At 41.0% G+C, this 19752-nt stretch overlaps 2 protein-coding genes and 2 non-coding genes across 21 annotated transcripts in view; 2 read left to right on the top strand and 2 right to left on the bottom strand.

Annotated features, from left to right (window-relative positions):
- si:ch211-107p11.3 (GT1 domain-containing protein) overlaps positions 1-3239 on the bottom strand; it is a 29892-nt gene extending 26653 nt beyond the window's left edge. For 14 of the 18 annotated variants that reach the window (XM_053628609.1, XM_053628617.1, XM_053628616.1 and 11 more), the window contains exons 1-5: positions 2884-3193; positions 1567-1637; positions 1321-1491; positions 1151-1221; positions 47-103 (exon numbers count right to left, since the gene is read on the bottom strand). In XM_053628609.1, coding sequence (XP_053484584.1) covers positions 47-103; positions 1151-1221; positions 1321-1491; positions 1567-1637; positions 2884-3044 — 531 coding nt within the window. In that variant the 5' untranslated portion in view covers positions 3045-3193. The other 4 variants (XM_053628600.1, XM_053628605.1, XM_053628618.1 and 1 more) reach the window with 4 other exon arrangements.
- A 1650-nt stretch (positions 3240-4889) lies between these two features.
- Positions 4890-18874, top strand: sgip1b (SH3GL interacting endocytic adaptor 1b). Its single transcript, XM_053628622.1, has 23 exons — positions 4890-5226; positions 6406-6469; positions 6836-6860; positions 6979-7035; positions 7282-7339; positions 8206-8378; positions 8539-8550; positions 8741-8752; positions 9887-9911; positions 10019-10088; positions 10237-10307; positions 10484-10564; positions 10644-10718; positions 13543-14202; positions 14941-15062; positions 15177-15369; positions 15629-15770; positions 15872-16027; positions 16297-16429; positions 16583-16785; positions 16989-17053; positions 17711-17875; positions 18108-18874. Exons 1-23 carry the CDS (start codon positions 5217-5219, stop codon positions 18128-18130), a joined length of 2595 nt encoding a protein of 864 aa, XP_053484597.1. The 5' UTR covers positions 4890-5216; the 3' UTR covers positions 18131-18874.
- On the bottom strand, positions 11163-11235 carry trnat-ugu (transfer RNA threonine (anticodon UGU)). Its single transcript has one exon. It is a non-coding gene; the product is annotated as a tRNA-Thr (tRNA).
- trnat-ugu (transfer RNA threonine (anticodon UGU)) lies at positions 11389-11461 on the top strand. Its single transcript has one exon. It is a non-coding gene; the product is annotated as a tRNA-Thr (tRNA).
- Positions 18875-19752: the final 878 nt, after the last annotated feature.

Here is a 19752-nt window from a genome sequence, read left to right as displayed (position 1 = left end):
ATGTCCACAGATATTCGAAATTATCATGTTATAGATCACAAGTTACCTCTTCTGAATGAGAACACACCACAATGTTCTTCTCATCATGTTCTGAATCAGATCGCTGCCAAGAAATTGCAAATTACAGTCAGTTCTTTCTCTCCCCACAAAAAAAAGACACTTAACAACAGTGAAAAATCTAGACCAAAGAGCTGAAATTCTTCTAAAAGTCAAATTTTTATTACTTAATCCACAGGTTGCCAACCAGACTGAACTCTATCCCACATCCTTCTTAGAACGATGAACCTCCAAACCACCAAGACCCTTATTAGAGTATACTGGGAGAATGGATTCGATCAGGAAGTTGACCAAGAACAACCAGCTACAGGTCTACAAATATCCACCAATCAATCCTTTATGGTAGAGCAACCAGATTCAAGACCTTGAGAAACAAGACTCTGTGGTCTGATGAAACCAAGATTTAAATCTTTGGCCCTTGAATACCAAGTAATATATCTGGAAAAACCCAGGCACCATTCATCAACTGGGAATTCTACCCTTTCCCTGAAGCATGGTGGTGGTAGCATGATACTTTGGAGATGTTTTTAGCAGCAAGGACTGGGACGTACACAGCCACAGTACACAGAGCCTGCTCGTTAGAAACCTGACAGAGTTTGAGAGGGTCTGCAGAGAAGAACAGTAGTATATCACCAGAATCCACTTGTGTTGAGCTTGTGTGGTGGGGAATAATATAATATAGAACAAGTAACACATTAAACACTAGATTTATTCCAGAATTTTAATAAAGCAGTGTGCAATTTCTATTGCCCTCTGCTGCCTGTGAGAGGAACTGCAATGAACATGGACAAGCCTTTGATATCCCCTAATCAGCTCAAACACCTCCGTTAAAATTCCATATGCCTTGTGAGTTGATGCTTATATAAAACAGAGCAAGGTTGAGCACGTGTCATCTAACTAGAGGTGGAGCTAATTTCTGGGCTGGAAAAATATAAAATAAGGCTGAAACAAAAGACACTAGCCAGATGGAATTATTGTGAGTTGCAGTTTTTCAAAGATATAAAAAAACAAAATATGATTATTTCAAAGTTAATAAACATTTTTAAATTTTACAAACAGCATCTTTAATAGCGAAATAAAAACATTGGCTTACCTCAATGGGATCTTCTGCACAATCAAGAATGGTTGGTGCTGTCTGTATAAGAGTTGCAGAGCTTTCTGGCTCTGCAAAACATTTAATAATTAAAGATTTACGAGATTTATTTTTTTGTAGTCTGGATTGAATACTGAGAAAAGTACTAATCAATAGTATGGCACTGATACCTGTAGCTATCGGCCTCCCAACGCTAATGCCAGTCTGCTTGGAGGAAAGGCCCAAAATGGTGCCATCTATCACCGGTCGACCTCTGATCTGCCAAAGCGCCACCTCTTCGACGGGTGAAAAGCCGGTCGTCGCTAAACCTCCACCAAACCTCTGCTTCCGTTTCCTGTTCGCTAAAATTGGAGCACACGTTTCACAACAACCGTCACACACAGCAGAGCGCAAAAAAAAGTACTGGATACACTTACCACATTGCACAATGTTTTTGTATTTAATTTTGACCTGCTGCCAGGTGCGCTTTACGTTGTTGGGGTTGGCGCTGTAAAAAAAAAGGCAAAGAAACAGTTCATTTTCTAATTTTGTTAAATTATCTAATTAACGATCTTATTGAAATAGGCCACACCCAAAAACTCTTCTCGGCTAACTTTTAAGAAAATACTTCAAATAGGGCTGTTTACCATGTTTCACAAGAAAAATCCATATAAACGACCCAGTCATATGGTATTCACAACTTCACAAGTTGACAGAACCTATGGAAAATTTGTTAGGGGTCAATGCTAAGTGTATTTTTAGTCATACAAACCTTTTTCTTAATCATTTACCAAATCATCTGAGAGAAATGTTGATCTTCCTGATGGTTCCTGACTCATTTTCCAAAGTCATCATGCCTGACTTTTTCCTCTAGTTACTTGATAAATACTTCATTTCATTTCAAACATTATTTAATTTGTGACACTACTTTTCACTTTGACTATCCAACCCACAATCTAAGGAAGATTAGTTAGCAGTTGACCCTAAGTGTAATTATAATGGGGTTTTCTGTCATAAGGAGTGTTTTCTTATTAATTTCCCCAACACATCTGAGAGAAATGTTGATGTTTCTAATCGTTTGGTCTAATTTAGAATGTCATTCGGTCTCTATAATGTTTGCGACAGCTGTGTTAGACGACAAAAAACATTAGCTAGCATAAAATTACGGTCAACGGCCATATTTGACAATTGCCTAGCAACAGTGTTCTACAGGCCTGGACGATACAACTTTTCTGAGTTATCGGCAGAAGTTTGAGCAATAAATGTTGAATATTTATGTTTTTTTGTTTGTTTTATTTCTGTTTCAGCATAAAAGACTGAAAATGAGCTTAATCTCGGCAGATATACTGTATTCACTGTTGCCTAGCAACAGTGTTCTTATGAATGGTGGGGGGGGAGGGGGGGTTGGGTTTTTTTTTTTAATGTATAAACTAGAAGTTAAGAATGATCCTTGCTTACTAACACCACTCTTGTTCCCTAATAAATACTTTATTTCTACTTTTAAAAATTATTTTAAATTGTATTTATCGTGATGTTACCCTATAAACTTTCATCAGGTCACCACTGAGCTGGATGGGTTTTATACTAGGCTATATAGTTTTTTCGTACTGTACCAGATTTTAGCTTTTAGGTAACTCTAAATAAATCTAAATATATAAAGAAAACAAAAATAAATGTTTAAATAAATAAATAAATAAATAAATAAACAAACAAACAAATAAACAAATAAATAAATAACAAAAAAAAAACCTTACGCATTTAATCTGTCGGCTATTTTCTGCCAGGCTTCCACTCGGGATTTGGCCGCAGCAGCTGTGTTACATTTCGCCGTGATGATGGCTTTGTACTCCTCAAAAGTCTTCAGGATTATCTCCTGCTCGAACGGGCTGAAGAAAGCTGCTCTTTCTCTGGCCATCGCTCGGTGTTTTCATAGCTTTTTCACACTGTTTCAGAGGCATAAAACAACCCTCTGGATTAGTTGAGGCAGAATTTATACATCTTGCTAACACTATCCGGCTAAGCGATTAACCTGAATAAAGACATCATTCCGCGCATGCGCAGTCGACCTACCGTCCGCCATGTTGAGAAACTCGAAAGCCGCACTACCGCACTAAACAGGATGCACATACATATACACACACACACGGCATATTACATGAAATATGCATACTATGCAAACATTTAGTACGGAAGTATACTGGTTTCAGCGTAGCCATGGCAACCAGCAAGCACACCAACGCGAGATGCATAGCCTACTATTGTGATCTTAGATTTCTAGAAGTAAAGAACAATGTAGGCTACATTAACTAGAAGAACTGCAATTCTTCCATGAAACATTAAATTCCAAGTTTAGTGCACCACGTTGCTTCGTTCTCACCTACTTAGGCTACTTGTACAGCAGGATATAATGTAGTGCGCCTACTTAGGGAAAGGAAGTCATTTGAGATTAGGCTCACGCGTGTGACGTCATCCAGACTGATTTAGATAACCTGATTACTGACTTTTTAAATGTATTATATCATTTATTGACTGATTTTTCTTAAAAGAGGCTTTATTATTATTATTGATGCTGTTATTATTATTAGTAGTAGAAGGAGTAGTAGTAGACTAGTTGTAGTAGTATTGTCATTATTATTAGTAGTATTAGTAGTAGACTAGTACACAGCAAAATAACCAGTGTTGATTTAACACCCACAGTGTTGAATTTACACCCTACAGTGTTTATATAAGTCCATTGGACTCAAATACACACTCTGGGTGTTAATTCAACACTAGGGATTTTACTGTGTAGTTGTAGTAGGCCTAGTAGTAGTAATAGTAGTAGTAGTAGTAGTAGCAGTAGTAGTATGTCGTTTTTATTCTGCCAGATTATTAGGTAATGTGTAGGCAAATCAAGGGAAACACATACAGATTTATATTATAACTATATCAACTTCTGAAAACAATAAAGAAAGAGAGTAAGCTACTCCATTGAAAAAAAAATCGAAGAAAGGTTATTATAAATAGACCTGTACCATATATATTATCATCCAATTATTTATAAATGCATTTATTACATTATTATTTTTATTAAATACTTTAATAATGAAAAACACAAAGTATGAAAGTCTTTCACAATCAGTCCCTAAGATAATCTTTAAAAAAATGTATGATAATAAATAGAATCAAACAAACAAACAAACAAATAAAATTAGTTTATTGCTTGAGATAGATTTCAGATTGATGATGATGATGATGATTATTATTATTCATCCATTTTCTATACCGCTTATCCTACTGGGTCGCGGGGAACCTGGAGCCTGTTCCAAGGAGCATCGGGCACAAGGCAGGGTACACACTGGACGGGGTGCCAATCAATCACTGGGAACAAAACACACACACGGCAATCAGGCTACCATCTTTGGACTGGGGAATAAACCAGAGTACCCCCACAGCACGGGGAGAACATGTAAACTCTGTACACACAGAGGGTAGCGGCGGGAATCGAACTCCCAATCCTGGAGGTGTGGGGTGAACGTGCTAACCACTAATCCACCATGCGCATTATTATTATTATTATTATTATTATTATTATTATTATTATTATTATTATTATTATTATTATTATTATTATTATTATTATTATTATTATTATTATTATTATTATTATTATTATTAAACACTAGGCGGCGCTAAGGAGGAAGTCGGGTGTGTTAATCTGTCACCGCAAACACTGCTCCTTCCTGAACATGCGCACTATATAGGGTACAAAATGAATGGCTTTTGCCCCCTATGTAGCGCACTTCATATTTAAAGTGGAGCCGTTTAGGACGCGTCCAAATATGTGTGTGTGTCCGGTCCTGGCTTCTCTTTCCTCAGCATCCTCGTCATCATCATCATCATCATCATGACGGTGATGCTGAGCGGCTCCTCGGTGCTGGCGATGGCGTGTGTGGATGCTGCCTGAGCGCCTGGAGAGGAGGAGAGGAGGAAAGGAGGAGAGGTGGAGAGGAGAGAAGAAAGACGGGACAGAAATCTTGCTCGGTATCGGTGTCGGTTTTATGCGCGTGCGTGCGTCGCTCCGGTGGAATGAGAAGCTGCTGCAACCATGATGGAAGGTGAAACGATGTTGCTTTAACCTTCATGTCATTCCCGGCAAAAAAAAAAAGAAAAAAAAAGAAAAAACAAAACAAAAAACAACAAAACCTCATCCTCATTTCACGCAAGCTCTGTTCATTTCTCTATCACACCTCTCCCCAGTCCTGCTCCATTTATTCATGCGTTATTTCACGAACGCGCACATTTCAACCTCGTCAAAGGGTGTGTGAGGGAGCTGATGACTCGGGTCAGGTGTCTTAACACAGCAAACACAGGGAAATGTTCAGGAAAGGAAGCATGTAGGACCAGAATGTGGAAATATCCTTATAAACCTGGTGGGGTTAAGAATAAAAATGTGGTCAGTGTCAGATGTTTCCTTCTTTAGTTTTCCTAACCGAATATAACCAACAAGTCTGTCTCACCTACAATCTTTTCTGCAGCTTTGGAATTCTGGGTTGTGACCGGTCAGAAGCTGTTGATTCATGTTCAGTAGCAAATCTGCGAATCACAGGTTTCTCTTAATCGTTTCTATAGTAACAGCTCACATGGAGGGACGAGTACGGAGGACGCTCCACGGAACCCGAATATAAACCGTGTGTAATCACTGATTCTGTAAGGAGGCGTTTATGCAACGTGTAGGGAAGGAGTCTCTAGTGTCCGTGCTTTGTATAAAGCTGTAACTTTACATTTTCAGACGTCTTCGAGACAGAGGAGTTTACGCTTCTTTGTGGTTTCTCGGTAACACGACAAGCTGCATTTTGTTTAGTTTTTCTGTCTTATTAACCACAAGAGAGAGAATAAAGAGAGAGCCGGTGAGGCTACGACTGTTTATAGCTGCTATATCGTAAGTGACAACAGGAACTCGTTCGAAAGACATTCCACAGCATTACATGTAACGTGTATCAGTAGATACGAAGTACCTGTTGTTCTTTAAGGAATAAAAACCATAATCGTTCGCAAATTGCTGATATTTAAGAGGAATAAAACACTTGGGGCCGTGCTGTTGTAGGAAAATAATCCTAAACTTTTGGTTGTTACCAGTAATTATATAATTATAACCGCATGTCACGCAGTGGTTTATTCCGTGCCTAGGAAAAGTAATTTCAAAGTTTGCCATGTGATATAAATATTCATGAAAAGATATCAATATTTCTCTCTTTCTTTCACTCTCTCTGACTCCTCCCCTTCCTCTTCCTCAGGACTGAAGAAGCGAACCCGAAAGGCGTTCGGGTTACGCAAGAAAGAGAAGGACACTGACTCCACGTGAGTAACTCCATCATTACATTTTTTTGTCATTCATTTCATTATAGCTACCACTTTAGCATTTTGCAAAAAAAAAAGCAGGACACCCTTTGTTTGGCTCAGGAATACCAGAACTATGTTATCATCACTTTAGGCCACACCCCCTTCATGCCCCACATGCATCAGCATGAGAAAGAAAGATGAAGCTACGATTGTTGCAATGCTAAACTGGTGGCTATCAGCTTCTACTACTCGTTAGCTACATTAGCCTCTTAGGTCCAGTACTAAGTGGCTCATTATATCTGGATTAAAGACATGTGCTAAGCATTCAGAAATCCATCACATTTATATATGAATGATGTGAATTCCTGTTTTATTTGATTTTAGGGGATCACCAGAGAAAGGCAGATCAGTGAGTACAGCCATGTTAATAAGTTTGACTGTTTGAGGTCGAACGTTTATCGCTAACATTGATGTATTCGGAGCTACGGTAAATAAAACACGTCGTTTTCGCTTTATGTCATTCCCAGAAAAAAGCCAACGGTGCTCCTAACGGGTTCTACGGCGAGATAGACTGGGATCGATATGTAAGCAACGCTCCGAATATTACTCTGCTGTGACAGCATATCCGTATGATCGTATATTGTGAAAAGGAAATGTGATATTATTATATTTTTTACTGCTGGATCACAGTATTATCTCATGGTGCAGCAGCACATATTGAGTTAGGAAGTTTGGCCCACTTTCATGTTGTAACAACGTTTGAGGTAATCGTTTATTGCTAGGTATGACATTTCCCTGACTAATCCATTGATTGCTTTTGTCTGTTCCAGAATTCCCCTGATGTGGATGATGAGGGCTACAGCATCAGACCCGGAGAACAAGGAGGAAATATCCTTTCTCGTGTAAAAACAATATAATTGAATAGATTAATATTTTCAGGGCTATGTCTCAACCCACTTGGTCTACACTGCTGTGAGTGGCTTTGTTCTCAGTGTCTTATGTTCCTAGGGTTCCATGTTTCCAGAGCCCTGTATTTCCAGGGTCTTATGTTCCTAGAGTCTTATATTCCTTGTATCCTGCATGCCCAGGGTTTTATATTTTCAATGTCCTATATTTCCAGACGCCTTTGTTCCCAAGTCCCAACATTCCCAGGCACCATATTTCTAAGCTCCTTGTCCCCAAGATCCTGTCTTCCCAGAGTCGGGTGTTCCAAGGGTCCTATATTCCCAATTCTTTATATTTACATAGTCTTGTGTTTCCAAAGTCTTTATGTTCTGATCCCTGTATCCCCATTCTTGTTCCCAGAAACCTATATAGTCCTAATGTCATGCATTTCCAGGGCCCTACAGTCCTGGTCTTATGTTCCAAGGGTCCTTATTCCTAGAGTCCCATATTCCCAGGGTCCTTGTTCCCACTGTCTAATGTTCTCAGTGTCACATATTTCCAGGGTTGTATAATCCTGGTTTATTGTTCCAAGGTCCAACGTTCTAGGATCTCATGTTCTTGGTTCCCTTGTTCCCATGGTTTCATGTTCCCAGGGTCCCATGAACCTTGAGAAAAAGAATGACTTGAGAATATAGGACTCTGGGTACATGGGACCCTCAGTAACCCTAGAAAATGGGACTCTGGGTATGTGAGACCCTGATCTTTGGTAACCCTGATCTTAAGGACACTTTCACATGTATAGTATAAAGGGGAACATTGAGACAACATTCAGAAACATGCTAATCCGGTGTTCCTTAACGGAGCTCCACCGCCTGCCAAAGCCAAAATGTTCTTCTCCTCCAGTGAGTCAGAGGGTGAGGATGAGCCAGGGAAGAAGTTTAAGATCAAGATCAAGCCCCTGGCACCAGATAACGGCACTGTGTCCACAGTGGATGAGCTGAAGGCCTCCGTGGGCACACTGGCCATCTCGACCTCGCCTTTGGTAAGAGCCAACAAGACAAGAGCGTTCCAGTTCTCAAATCCTGTCACGTGTTGTCACAAATTAAGCTAATAGCTAATGCTTTAAACAGACTTTGTATTGCAACGCTAGCATCCTTAAAACAATCTAATTTTGCTGTCTCCCTTTATTTGTCTCGCAACAGATGAAAAGTCCGGTAAGTCTGAAGCGTGACTTGATTGTTAGCATGTTTAAAGATTAGCAGGTGTAAATATCATCATGAGCTTCCTAGCAAACTTGAGAAGTGTTTTTATTACATAACAAAACAGAGCTTGAGCTAAGGATGTAATTGATGATATTGTATAACTGATTATTGTCACTTTTTCCTTCCTTTCTTGCAATCACAGAGGCGCAGCCCGGTAAGTTTGCAATTTGACATTTTTTGAGTCATTACAAAAGCAAAGTTGGACGGGGCTCACTGTCAGTACTTAGAGCTGCCATTCCGTACAAGCACAAATGTAGCGGTCGCTCTGTGATGGACCAAACGTGCCACCCAGTGACTGGCCATGGCAACAACATGGGTCATTAAGCCAAAACATCTGGGAAACACGTGTTTCTTCACAGAGAAGCCCAAAAAAACAGTCCTTGATTCAAAGTTAGGGTTAGAAGAAGAAACTGGCTCCATATTTTATAAAACTGTCAATTTGCTAGATTCAAAACATCAGATGGCGACATGTCTTGTGACACTTTGTGGTCTAGGTTTTATGTGCATAAGCTAGACAGGCCTGGTTTGGACAGACCCCAGGTTGTCATTCAGACATTGAGAGGTTGGCGTAGCAATCGTACCAAAATTGTTGAGCTTTGTAGCATTGGAGATGATTGACTTTATTTTTCCCTACTGATATTTACAAATCTGTTTTGGTGGATATCGTCTTCATTTTTCACAGCTTTTCTTCTTGGTTATCCAATCAGAGGACTGATTCTAAGCATCGTATAATTCCAGGGTCCTGGATTTTATGTTCCCAAGACCCTAGTTTCCAAGGATCCCATATTCCCAGGAATGTATGTTCCCAGGATCATATATTCCCAGGGTCTCATGTTCCCAGGGACCTTCTTCCCAAGAACCTATATTCCTGAAGCCCTATTTCCCGGAATCATATGTTCCCAGAGTCTTGTGTTTCCAGCATCCTATGTTCCCAAGGTCCTATACACCCAAAGCACTATTTTCCCATGATAATATGCTCCCAGGGCCCTATGTTCCCTATAACCTGTATCCCAAGGAGCCAGTATCCTCAGGAGCCTATGCTGTTTTGCTCTTCCGCTCTTAGAATCGAGGAAATGTTCCCAGCGTCCTGTATTCTAAGGTCCTAACTGGTCAGAATCTTATGTTCCCAGGATTTTCATTGCCATTGGGTCTATGTTGCTGCTTGGAAGGACTGCTGGTTAAAGGGCAGGATTTGTTGGAATTTGCGCATCACTAGAAAAATAATTACTAGCAATTCGTAGAACCACTTACCTGACACAAAAAAACTTTGCTGTCTTCTTTTCCACAGTGTCCACTGAAACGAACTATCTCAAGTAAGTGTGAAATGTGTGAAAAACCTGTTTGAAAAATTTGAAAAAGCATAAACAGAGCACGATTTGTGGATTCCACCCTAAGCTGTTACTCCTGGTTGTCCCTCTAGGTGAGGAGATCGCCAGGCCGAGACGTTCCACTCCAACACCGACTCTAACGCCTGGTCCGGACACACCAAGGTTAGCAACTAGCTATCATGTAGACACACAGAGCTTTAAACATCAGTTGTTTTAAGATCTGGTCAAATTAGAATGAAAAGTCATTCATTTTGCTATTAGTTCTTGCTTATATTTCAATTTTGTTGTCCTGTATGTTCTGTAGTAAAAGGTTATCAGACAATGCTTCAGCTTTTTTTGGCCCTCCATTTGAGGCAAACTTTGAAGCACCGAACTCAGAAGGTAAACAAACCCAACATGCAACCATTTCTGATTCCATATGTCTATACAAATTTCAGCAGTAATATTTCAATAGATAAAATGCTCGGTGAGTTAGCTAGCTTTAGCCTTTAGCAAGTCAGCTTACTATTTCTTTTTCTTGGAACATATTGAGAAAAGTCCTGTTTCATCATGTTTAGTGTTCATAGCGGAGCCGGAGCTCTGGTGTCCATCGACACCACACAACACCTCCCCATTGAACAGACGCTTCCCCACAGGAGGTAAAATATTATTGATAGAGATTTTTTTTCTGGGTTATGAAGTCGGCCATGTTGTTTAATCACAAATATGTCCTTACAGCTCCACCTCCTCTTCCTCCAAAGAACATTCCTGCCACTCCACCCAGCTACAGATCCAGCTCTCTGGAATCATCAGGTAGGAAGATCTGTACTGTACTACCATTTGGGTGGGATTAGTTTTCCGGACACTCGGAAATCACAGCGACATCTGTATTAAGATTTTCTCAACTCTATGCAAATTAGATATGGAGCTATAAAGTGACCAATCCAAACGATTGGCTCGAATGGTTCGAGTCCTATGGTGTGTTTGTTCCTACCTGCAGTTAGTTCTCAAATGACAGTGCTAATATAAAATATGAAGGTGAAAATCCTGCAATTAAAGGGTGACATCCAAATCAAATCTTACATCGAGCAGCTCATCCAGCAGGAAAACACAGGTTCTTCAAGGTTCTGCTGAGGCCTGAGAAATTTAAGACCAACTTTTAGTGCCATTTCTGTCATTTTAGATCAGAAAATTCAGAGCTTGTGACAGTTCATTAGATTTACTTTCTAGCTTTTCGATCTTGAAAATTATTGTGGAAGGCCCCAGTGAGAATTGAACTCACGACCCCTGGTTTACAAGACCAGTGCTCTAACCACTGAGCTATAGAGCCTCACGGCATGGGGTTGGTTAGAGCTCTTGTTATGTCAATAAGTTCACACCCTGGAAAGTCAGTTTGTTCAACTTGTATATACGTAAGCACTGAGGGTGTGACTGCTTTTATAAACATATTCTTCACATTCTTATAAACACAGCACTCATGTAGGGCTCCATAGCTCAGTGGTTAGAGCACTGGTCTTGTAAACCAGGGGTCGTGAGTTCAAGCCTCACTGGGGCCTTCAGCGCTACTTTTGAGAATTCAAGTATAGAAAGCTGTTCCAGGTTTGTGGGTTCTATGCTGAGCTCAGGTTACTGATTGTGTAGAGTTTAACATGTTCTGTGGGTTTTCCTCCAAGTTCTCCAGTTTCCTCCCACTGTCCAAAAACACACAGTTGGCAAAATTAGTTGTGCTAAGTTGCACCTATGTGTGCATGACACAGTTGACTGGTGTTCCTTACAGAGTGAAATCTCCTCCCTTTGGATAAAACATGATTGTAAGCCCCAGAATCTGCATTAACGTCTATATGTACATTGCATCACAGAAGCTGGAATTGCGAATATGAGCATTCAGAAGTGCTGGACTCATGAGCAGCTGTTAAGCAGAAAGTATGCTTCCCTTTTTATGCGTACGCCCGATTTTCTACTTTGTACGTGCAGGTCGCACATGCACATTTAATTATTTTGCGCTAATAATTGTTCCACAAAGTGGCAGCAGTGACCCTGGACCGTTGATTCTCAAAGTAGTTGAAGAAAAAATGGAAGAGATGGAAAGGAGTTCAGGTTAGAATGTACACACATTTGTATAATTCTAGCCTCAAAGAGTATATGGATTTGTATACGGGCACTAATCGTGGCGAGAGATTGCCCAAGCATTGTTCTTCTTGTCGTGATTCTTCTTCGTTGCCGTCCTTCACAACAAAAGACCTGCTTTACTTCTCTGTATTGATTCTTGTAGGCCAGGATAGGTAGTGCAAGTTGTCGTAACGCGCATGCGTTGACCGCCTGTGTACACGTACATGTCAAATAGAGTTCACTTTGAAAGTGATGGGATGGTCCATGAGGTTATCACCCTCATGCGGACCATCCTAGGTTCCAATGTATCTGATCTAATGCTTTGGGAACTGGTTGAAAAGTTTTTACGCATATGTGCACAGTCGTACACATAGCCTTTCATTGAAGGCCCCAGTGAGAATTAAACTCACAACCACTGGTTTACAACACCAGTGCTCTAACCATTGAGATATGAAGCCCTGTGAAATAGCTGCAAAACAAGTCCCCAGCTAGAATCAAACTCACAAACCCTGGTTTACAAGACCAATGCTCTATCCACTGCTCTATGGAGCCCTACGTGAGTTATAGTAAAGAGTAAAGAACAAAAATTAAAGCTGTCTTCGGTCACACCCTTGGTGCTTATGCACACACAGAATGAAAAGAGTGATAACGTGTTTGCATTCCAGGGTGTTTACTAATTTACATGCCAAAAGGCCCACAATGTAATAATCTAAAAGCTTCTGCAGGTTTCAAGTCTCACACAGTCTCACAAACTGTGGTTTTCCCAGCCAAGTAGTCAATTATGAGTGAGAGATCACTGATATAATTTTCTGTCCCATCATAAATGGTTGGACAGGGTTAAAAGGGCTGAAGAAGTAGAAAGACCTACTTGCTGGAGTGCTACCAGCACTGTAGGGATAGAAGTACTGTAGTTGCACAGTCTGTAGATGATTGCATCATCCCTGCTGTAAAAAAGGTAATCTGCCAGACTTAATGTAAAGGAGTTTATCACAATATAAAGTGCATAGTGCAGGAGAGTGTATGATGGCTACATGGTAATTTTCTCAATATGTTCCTCTCACACCTTTATCTTGGTGGGTCCTCAACTGTCCCCACTCAGTCCCAGGTCAGCAATGTAGACCTTTCTGTATAGTTAGGATGCGTGAACCTCTTAGTCACACCAGATTACAGCCCATTTTCAGGCAGATACTGTCATTTCTTAAACCACCTAGGATGGGATTGATACATCAACTGTGGCATCCCCAGGGATATTTGAGGTAGGCTAGCACCAGTCTTTCCAGGCTTTTAACATAGATGATAGTACAATAGTCAATCCAGTCAATATCCTAGTCCTTCTTCACTTGTCTGTAAGAATCAGTTTGACCTGTTGGTGGTATATCGTATCACCATGCACAGCAGATGTCAGTGATGATCACATCTGCCCTAAGTCTGGTATCGTGAAGCAACATCACAGATGCCAAAGCACTTCAATCTGTACAATTTCACCTTCTCTCCAGTCTTATGTGAATCCTCTATGTTTTTTGGGCAGGTTATTACAGTGTTGTTCCGAGTGTAAGAGGAGAAGGATCATCTTCTATTTATCGGGACGTTCTACTATCAGACCCTACAGGGGGACCTGCTCTTCCTGACATGGACAATGTATTTGTCCCATCGGATAACCCCAAATCTGAAGCAGAGATGTTGCAGTCCAACTGGGTCAGTTTCACCGATGGGACAACCTCCAGGCCTCCACCACCTAATGAGCCTGCCCCTTCCCCACCTCTCTCATCCTCTTCTGAGGACACGCCCCCTACTTCACCTCCTGCCTTATTCCCTCCTCCTCTCCACCCTATCCCTCCACCTGAATCTCCTCCTCCCCCACCCCCAGATTCCTCCCCAGACTCCCTATCTCCTGATGAACTGCCTCAGCCTCAACATTCCACATCCCACCTTCAAGAATCCGGCTTTTCCATGACTACTCCTCTTAATCTACCCAGCCCTGGCATGCCCCCTCTGCCCGCTGTGCCACCTCCTCTGGGGCCGCGAGATGACGCCAGAAGAACGCCAGACTCTTTTGGGCTAAGAGAGGAAATCCTCTCACTTTCCACCTCACCCAAGGACATTGGGATGGGGGGTTTGCGTGGCACACCACCTCCACTGCCCCCTCTCACCTACAGGAGTGTGGTTGTCTCACCAGGGCCTTGTAGCCGTGAGTGTTCCACATTCTTATAGTCTCTTTTTAATCCATATGTTCTGTTTGTTATGTTGGGGGTGTTCCCCATAGTCCAAAGGTGTTAATGTACCCTCAGAAGGTACACCAGTAGTCCAACTATGTATGTTAACTTTCTCAACAATAATGTTGTTCTAACTAAAGGTACGTAAGATGTCTCTTTGAGGCTACCACCCCACTAACATGTCTTTCTACCCCCACCAAAAACCCCAGGTGTCCCCCAGCATACCATTTTTGAATGTGCATAGCTTCTAAACTTTAATAAGAGAATAAAATTCAGATCTAGAAAAAGGGTTTCAAGGCCAACCCTTTAGGAAGAACTTTTAACTGTCCATAGAACCCCTTAAAGAGTGTACACAGACACAACAATGGAACTCTAGCATGATTTTCAGGCAGGTGGACAAAAAGAATACGTAAGAGAAAGTAAAATTCAAGGTGGACATATTGCCAAAAATTGGCCAGTGGAAGCTGAAGATATTACGTACCACATGGTGAGCTGTGCTGTATATTACTGTTTTAATTTAAGACATTGGTAGACCAAAGAATTTCAGCAGCTAGATCGTCAAGTACATAGGGAAAGGTGTATGAATATAGTGCTTACAAACATAACCATTGTGTCAAGATCTTCCTGTATCTTTAGTGATCATGACCAGACATAATTTTTGTTTTTTCATTGTGTGGACATTTCAGGGAGTTAGACATTTTTTTCTTCTTCAGGGCCTTCATCACCTGCTCGTCCTGGCACTCCTTTATCAGCAGGTAGCCCAATACCACCACTCCCACCCCGGCCATCCTCGCGGCCCAAACTTCCCCCTGGCAAACCAAACATGGCAGACTTGGTACAATATGCTCCTCTCTCCTCACACACCAATTTTATATATTTTAAATCCTTGGATTTCAACTAAACCATCATTGGGTTTTTCTTTCTGAAATTGTCTACTGTTGGCTCCCAGGCTTGGCCCTTCAGCGCTCCAGTCCACTCATGGAGTCCTCCTCCATTCGCTCCCCTGGCCCGAGCAGAAAGCAGCTCCTCCATTTCTTCCATCACTTCTCTCAGTGCGGCGTCCACGCCAACGCTTGGCAGAGAGTTCAACCTTTCTGTTTCAGGTGAGCTGCTAAAGATCTGCACCAAGAGGCTTCCAGTTTGTCATGTTTTGCCTGATAACGTTGGACAGATGAGTGGCAAAAGCTCTTCAAGACAAACACCATGATTTACCACTGCTAGACTTTCAAAATGACCTGGATGACCACATACCTTCACAAACATGCAGAATTTAAGTTTAAGGCTAGACTAACCAGGAACCGGTGCTCAAGAAGATCTCAATTTTAGTCTGATCTTCCTTAGACTCAGTTGATTTAAACTTAGAGTATACTGTGGATTTAGTCAAGACTAACTTAGTGTAAGGGTGTATCTGCTGTTATCTCTTTGATTTAGCCTGTTCCCGAGGACCAAGTCCACTTACCATGGGTCCCCAGGACACTCTACCGGTGGCAGCAGCCTTCACAGAGACCATCAGCGCCTACTTCAAAGGAGCCGACCCCAGCAAGTACGGACTACGCTGAACAAGTCCAGCTGAACCATGAACATGTCTCAGTCATGCACGTTGACTCATTAATCCCAACTATCCCTCGCTCTGGGTCTCTGCAGGTGTGTGGTGAAGATAACTGGAGAGATGGTTCTGTCCTTCCCAGCAGGCATCACAAGACATTTCTCAAACCAGCCAAGTCCTCCAGTACTGACCTTCACCGTCAACCATTATGGCCGTCTGGAGCAGGTCCTCCCCAACCCTCAGCTCCTCTGCTGGTAAAATCAATGTGTATAATGTCAGAGGTTGCAGAAATTGACTCTGGAATATCGTTTTATATTTAGGGGGAGCAACAGGGGGTCCGAGTGTGTGAACGATGTTGCACTGTTCCCCGCTTGGATTCCAGCTAAATCTTCCTGTACCTTAGGCTAAAGCTTTCTGTACTTGATGTACAAGGCCTCGGATATTTGCATTTTGCTGACATTGCTAAGATTTGCTAAAAAAAAATGTGAAATCTTTAGGTTATAACAGTGAGACTTATATGCAGTGACCCGATGCCTGCCGTCTCCGACTGTAAAGAGTTTCGGGTGAACATGCCCAACCTGATGGTACATCTCAAGAAGGTGGCAGACCAGCGGCCTCAGGCTACCTACTACAACGTGGACATGCTGAAGTACCAGGTGAGCCAAGAACACACTTTATTTCAACAAGTATCAATAACTAATCAAATTGTATTTCCTTAAATGACAAAATAACACAGTTATACCACAGCACTTGATTTCTGGATTCTGATTGGTCAGAAGGTGACATTTGCCCTGTGTTTTCATGCCCAGGTGTCGGCGCGGGGCATCCAGTCAACTCCATTGAACCTGGCGCTAAGCTGGCGCGGCGATGCTAACAGCACAGACCTCAGGATAGACTACAAATACAATGCAGAGGCCATACACAACCCCACACCCCTCACCAACATCCACTTCCTGGTGCCAGTGGATGGCGGTGTTACCAAACTGCAGGCCATGCTACCTCCAGCCACATGGCGAGTATCTGTCATTAGTCCTGTCATAATAACTTAACTGTTATTCATGAATGTTAGCTCAGCGTCTAACATTTTGTGTTCGATGGTTGTGAGTTCAAATCCCAGAAATGCACAGCTGCACTCTTGATGTTTTGATCCACATACGCTTATGCTAGCATGGCTAATTAATCTGATTGAATGAAACATATCTTTTGCTGTCTCAGGAACCCAGAAACACAGAAGATACTGTGGAAGATCTCTGAACTCTCACAGAAATCAGAAAACGGAGGTACAAGACGTTCAAGTTCTTTTTGACTATAATGATATTATCATTTTTGATAATCATTATCATTGTTGGTGGTGAGAAGAGTAATGAAAATCCTTGATTTATTTGAATGACCTTTGGTTACTCAACTTCTAATTTGTTTCTTCGTGTTCATAGTAATTGTTGAGTAATGAGGTGTAAGATTATTATATTAGGAATAACACACAATGGGCTGTGCTGTTACTGGAGACTCCTTCCATAAATATAAATAAATAAACTCCTCCTTGCCGAAACTGTCACCAGATCACACGGATTTTTAAAATCAGTTTTATATGTCGCGTCTTCCATAAGTCCCTGCGATTGACCTGTTACTGTAGAATTCATCATTAGAATGAGTCCATTACTATAAACTGGGCTTCATTATAAATGGATGGGGGAAAAAGTTGATAACTAGGAAAGCAGAAAGCTAAGAACTCTCACGCTGTCACAAATGGTAAAATTCCTGTCTCATTAGTGTTCATTCAAGCATTTTGTTGTGTTTACCAACAACTGTAGCCCAACTGTTGTTCTTAACAAATTTATTAGCCCCGCCCTCTCTACCGGGTCAAGCCATGAAAATGCTGTAAAGTGTGTAAAGCCAACGTGATGGGTCACGTGTGTGTGTCTGTTTTTTCATGTTAGGAGTGGGGGCGCTGTTGTGTCGCTTCCAGCTGGCCGAAGGTCCGAGCAAACCATCCCAACTGGCCGTGCAGTTCACTAGTGAGGGGAGCACGCTGTCCGGCTGTGACTTCCAGCTGCTGGGAAGCGGATACAGACTGTCCCTGGTTAAGAAGCGCTTCTCGACAGGTGTGTGAATTTGATAAATAAGGAATGAAACATGACAGGAAAATAATCAATGACGTAATGCTGGAGTTACCGTTACAGCCTTGAAATCGAACATTTCCAGCACACCTCTTACACCGCTGCAGTTTGACAACGATTAAAAGTATAACTTGGCATACTTTTTTATCCATTTACATTCGGTGTTATTAGATGTATATTGTCTGTTTTTTCAGTGTTATTTGATCTATTTTGACAGGCAAATATTTGGCAGATAACTGATGCCAGTTAACGACGACGACTCGTGGAACAGATGGAGTGATGACGCCTTCGAACTCACCACTGAAGAGACTTAATGTTTTTAACTTTCAGAGGAATTCCTTAACTTGGAATTTCACAACCAGTGTCTTTCTGACATAGAAAATTGTGTGTGTGTGTGTGTGTGCGTGTATATAAGTATAAAGGCAATTTCAGGACAAATGCAATACAGCAACATTGTTTGCTGGGCTTATGCACGAAGGCAGAGTTTCCTCCTAGAGCTTGGTAATATGTGTGTTTCTTTGTGTGTGAGAGAGATTTTTTATCCCTGGCATGTGCCGATAATCAGGTATTTAAAATATTCCGATATTCACCATGAACAATTCTTAGCAGGGGCACTTTTTTTTTATTTCAAGTCACGATAATTCTGTTCATCAGATAAAACTTTCTGAAAATCTGACTGAAAAATTTAAAGATGTATTTTTATTTGTGATTCATGAGGTAAAATTAGCTAGCGAATGTAAATGTACCTGAAAGTTACTGTCTAATTTGCTAGCTAGCATTAGATTGCTTTGTTTAGCTATAGCTACCTATGAAACATAGGGATAAAAGATTCGCAGTCATTCCTAGGGTGAACTTTAGCATGAAATTTACCTAATGACAGGCTAGCTAGCATTAGGTAACTAGCTAGTTAACTAATATGACAAGTTATACCCAATAACGGACTCTTTGGGGAAGGCTAGCTATTTGTTTTGTAAACTAATTAGCTTTAGTTGCATAGCCCCTTACAGCTGCACAATATTAGATAGCTATTTGCTATATATCAACAGTGAATGTAATACAACACGACAGGCACTGTGTTAAACCAGTTAGCTTGATATTTGATATGAACGCTGATAAAATATCAGGAGGAAATCGTCATTTGTTAGAAGTTATTTTCTCAGTTTCTAGCTAGCATTAATTAAGTACAATTAGTTAGCTAGCTAGCTATGTTCTCTTGCTGTTTAATATAAAGGGGTAACATTTACTGAGATGTAAAAATGTAAAATCGGCACATGCCTGGCGATATTGTGTACTGTTAGTCTGAGAGTTTGATTAGCCAGTACAATAACAGAAATGCTGAGGTAATGTTCAGTTATCTTTTAAATATTTATCCCCCCAAAAAACAAACAATGCAAATATATTACTGATACTGGACTTCAAATTTACTCCAAATTTTGTAACCAAATGTTGAATTCAAGAGGAACTTGGGGAGGGGGATCAGTGAAGAGACCGGAACATCGTAGACATCAGATTAGTTTCATATGACTTTTGATATTCATGTCGGTTGTGAGGTGACGTTATTGTCTGTGAGGTCGAAAAAGCGGACATGATGTTCCATAATTAGATATCGATAAACTCTGGAATTTCAATTTTCATGCAACATAGCGATGCCTGAACATTTTCTAATCACGTGTCTTGAATCAAAATACGAATAATGTTGATAATTAAGCGACACAGAATCTGTGTCAGGATTTAATGCAGCATTCCGTAGTATGAACTATTTACCAATTTGATTTTCCACAATGTGGACTTTTTTAACGTTTTTTTTTTTTCCTGTAGCAATATCGACGATTGTGTATAAATGTAAGATAAGAATTGTTATA

This window comes from Ictalurus furcatus, chromosome 7 (genome assembly GCF_023375685.1).
Source record: "Ictalurus furcatus strain D&B chromosome 7, Billie_1.0, whole genome shotgun sequence".
In the NCBI taxonomy this organism is placed as follows: domain Eukaryota; kingdom Metazoa; phylum Chordata; class Actinopteri; order Siluriformes; family Ictaluridae; genus Ictalurus; species Ictalurus furcatus.
The sequence above is the reverse complement of the archived record's forward strand: the minus strand, read 5'-3'. Positions and strand labels throughout refer to the sequence as shown.

Excerpts from the sequence above, each read along its gene's own strand:
- sgip1b (XM_053628622.1), top strand. Across the intron at positions 6,861-6,978 it reads CACCAGAGAAAGGCAGATCA|AAAAAAGCCAACGGTGCTCC; the intron begins GTGAGTACAGCC and ends TGTCATTCCCAG. Across the intron at positions 7,340-8,205 it reads ACCCGGAGAACAAGGAGGAA|CGCCTGCCAAAGCCAAAATG; the intron begins ATATCCTTTCTC and ends ACGGAGCTCCAC.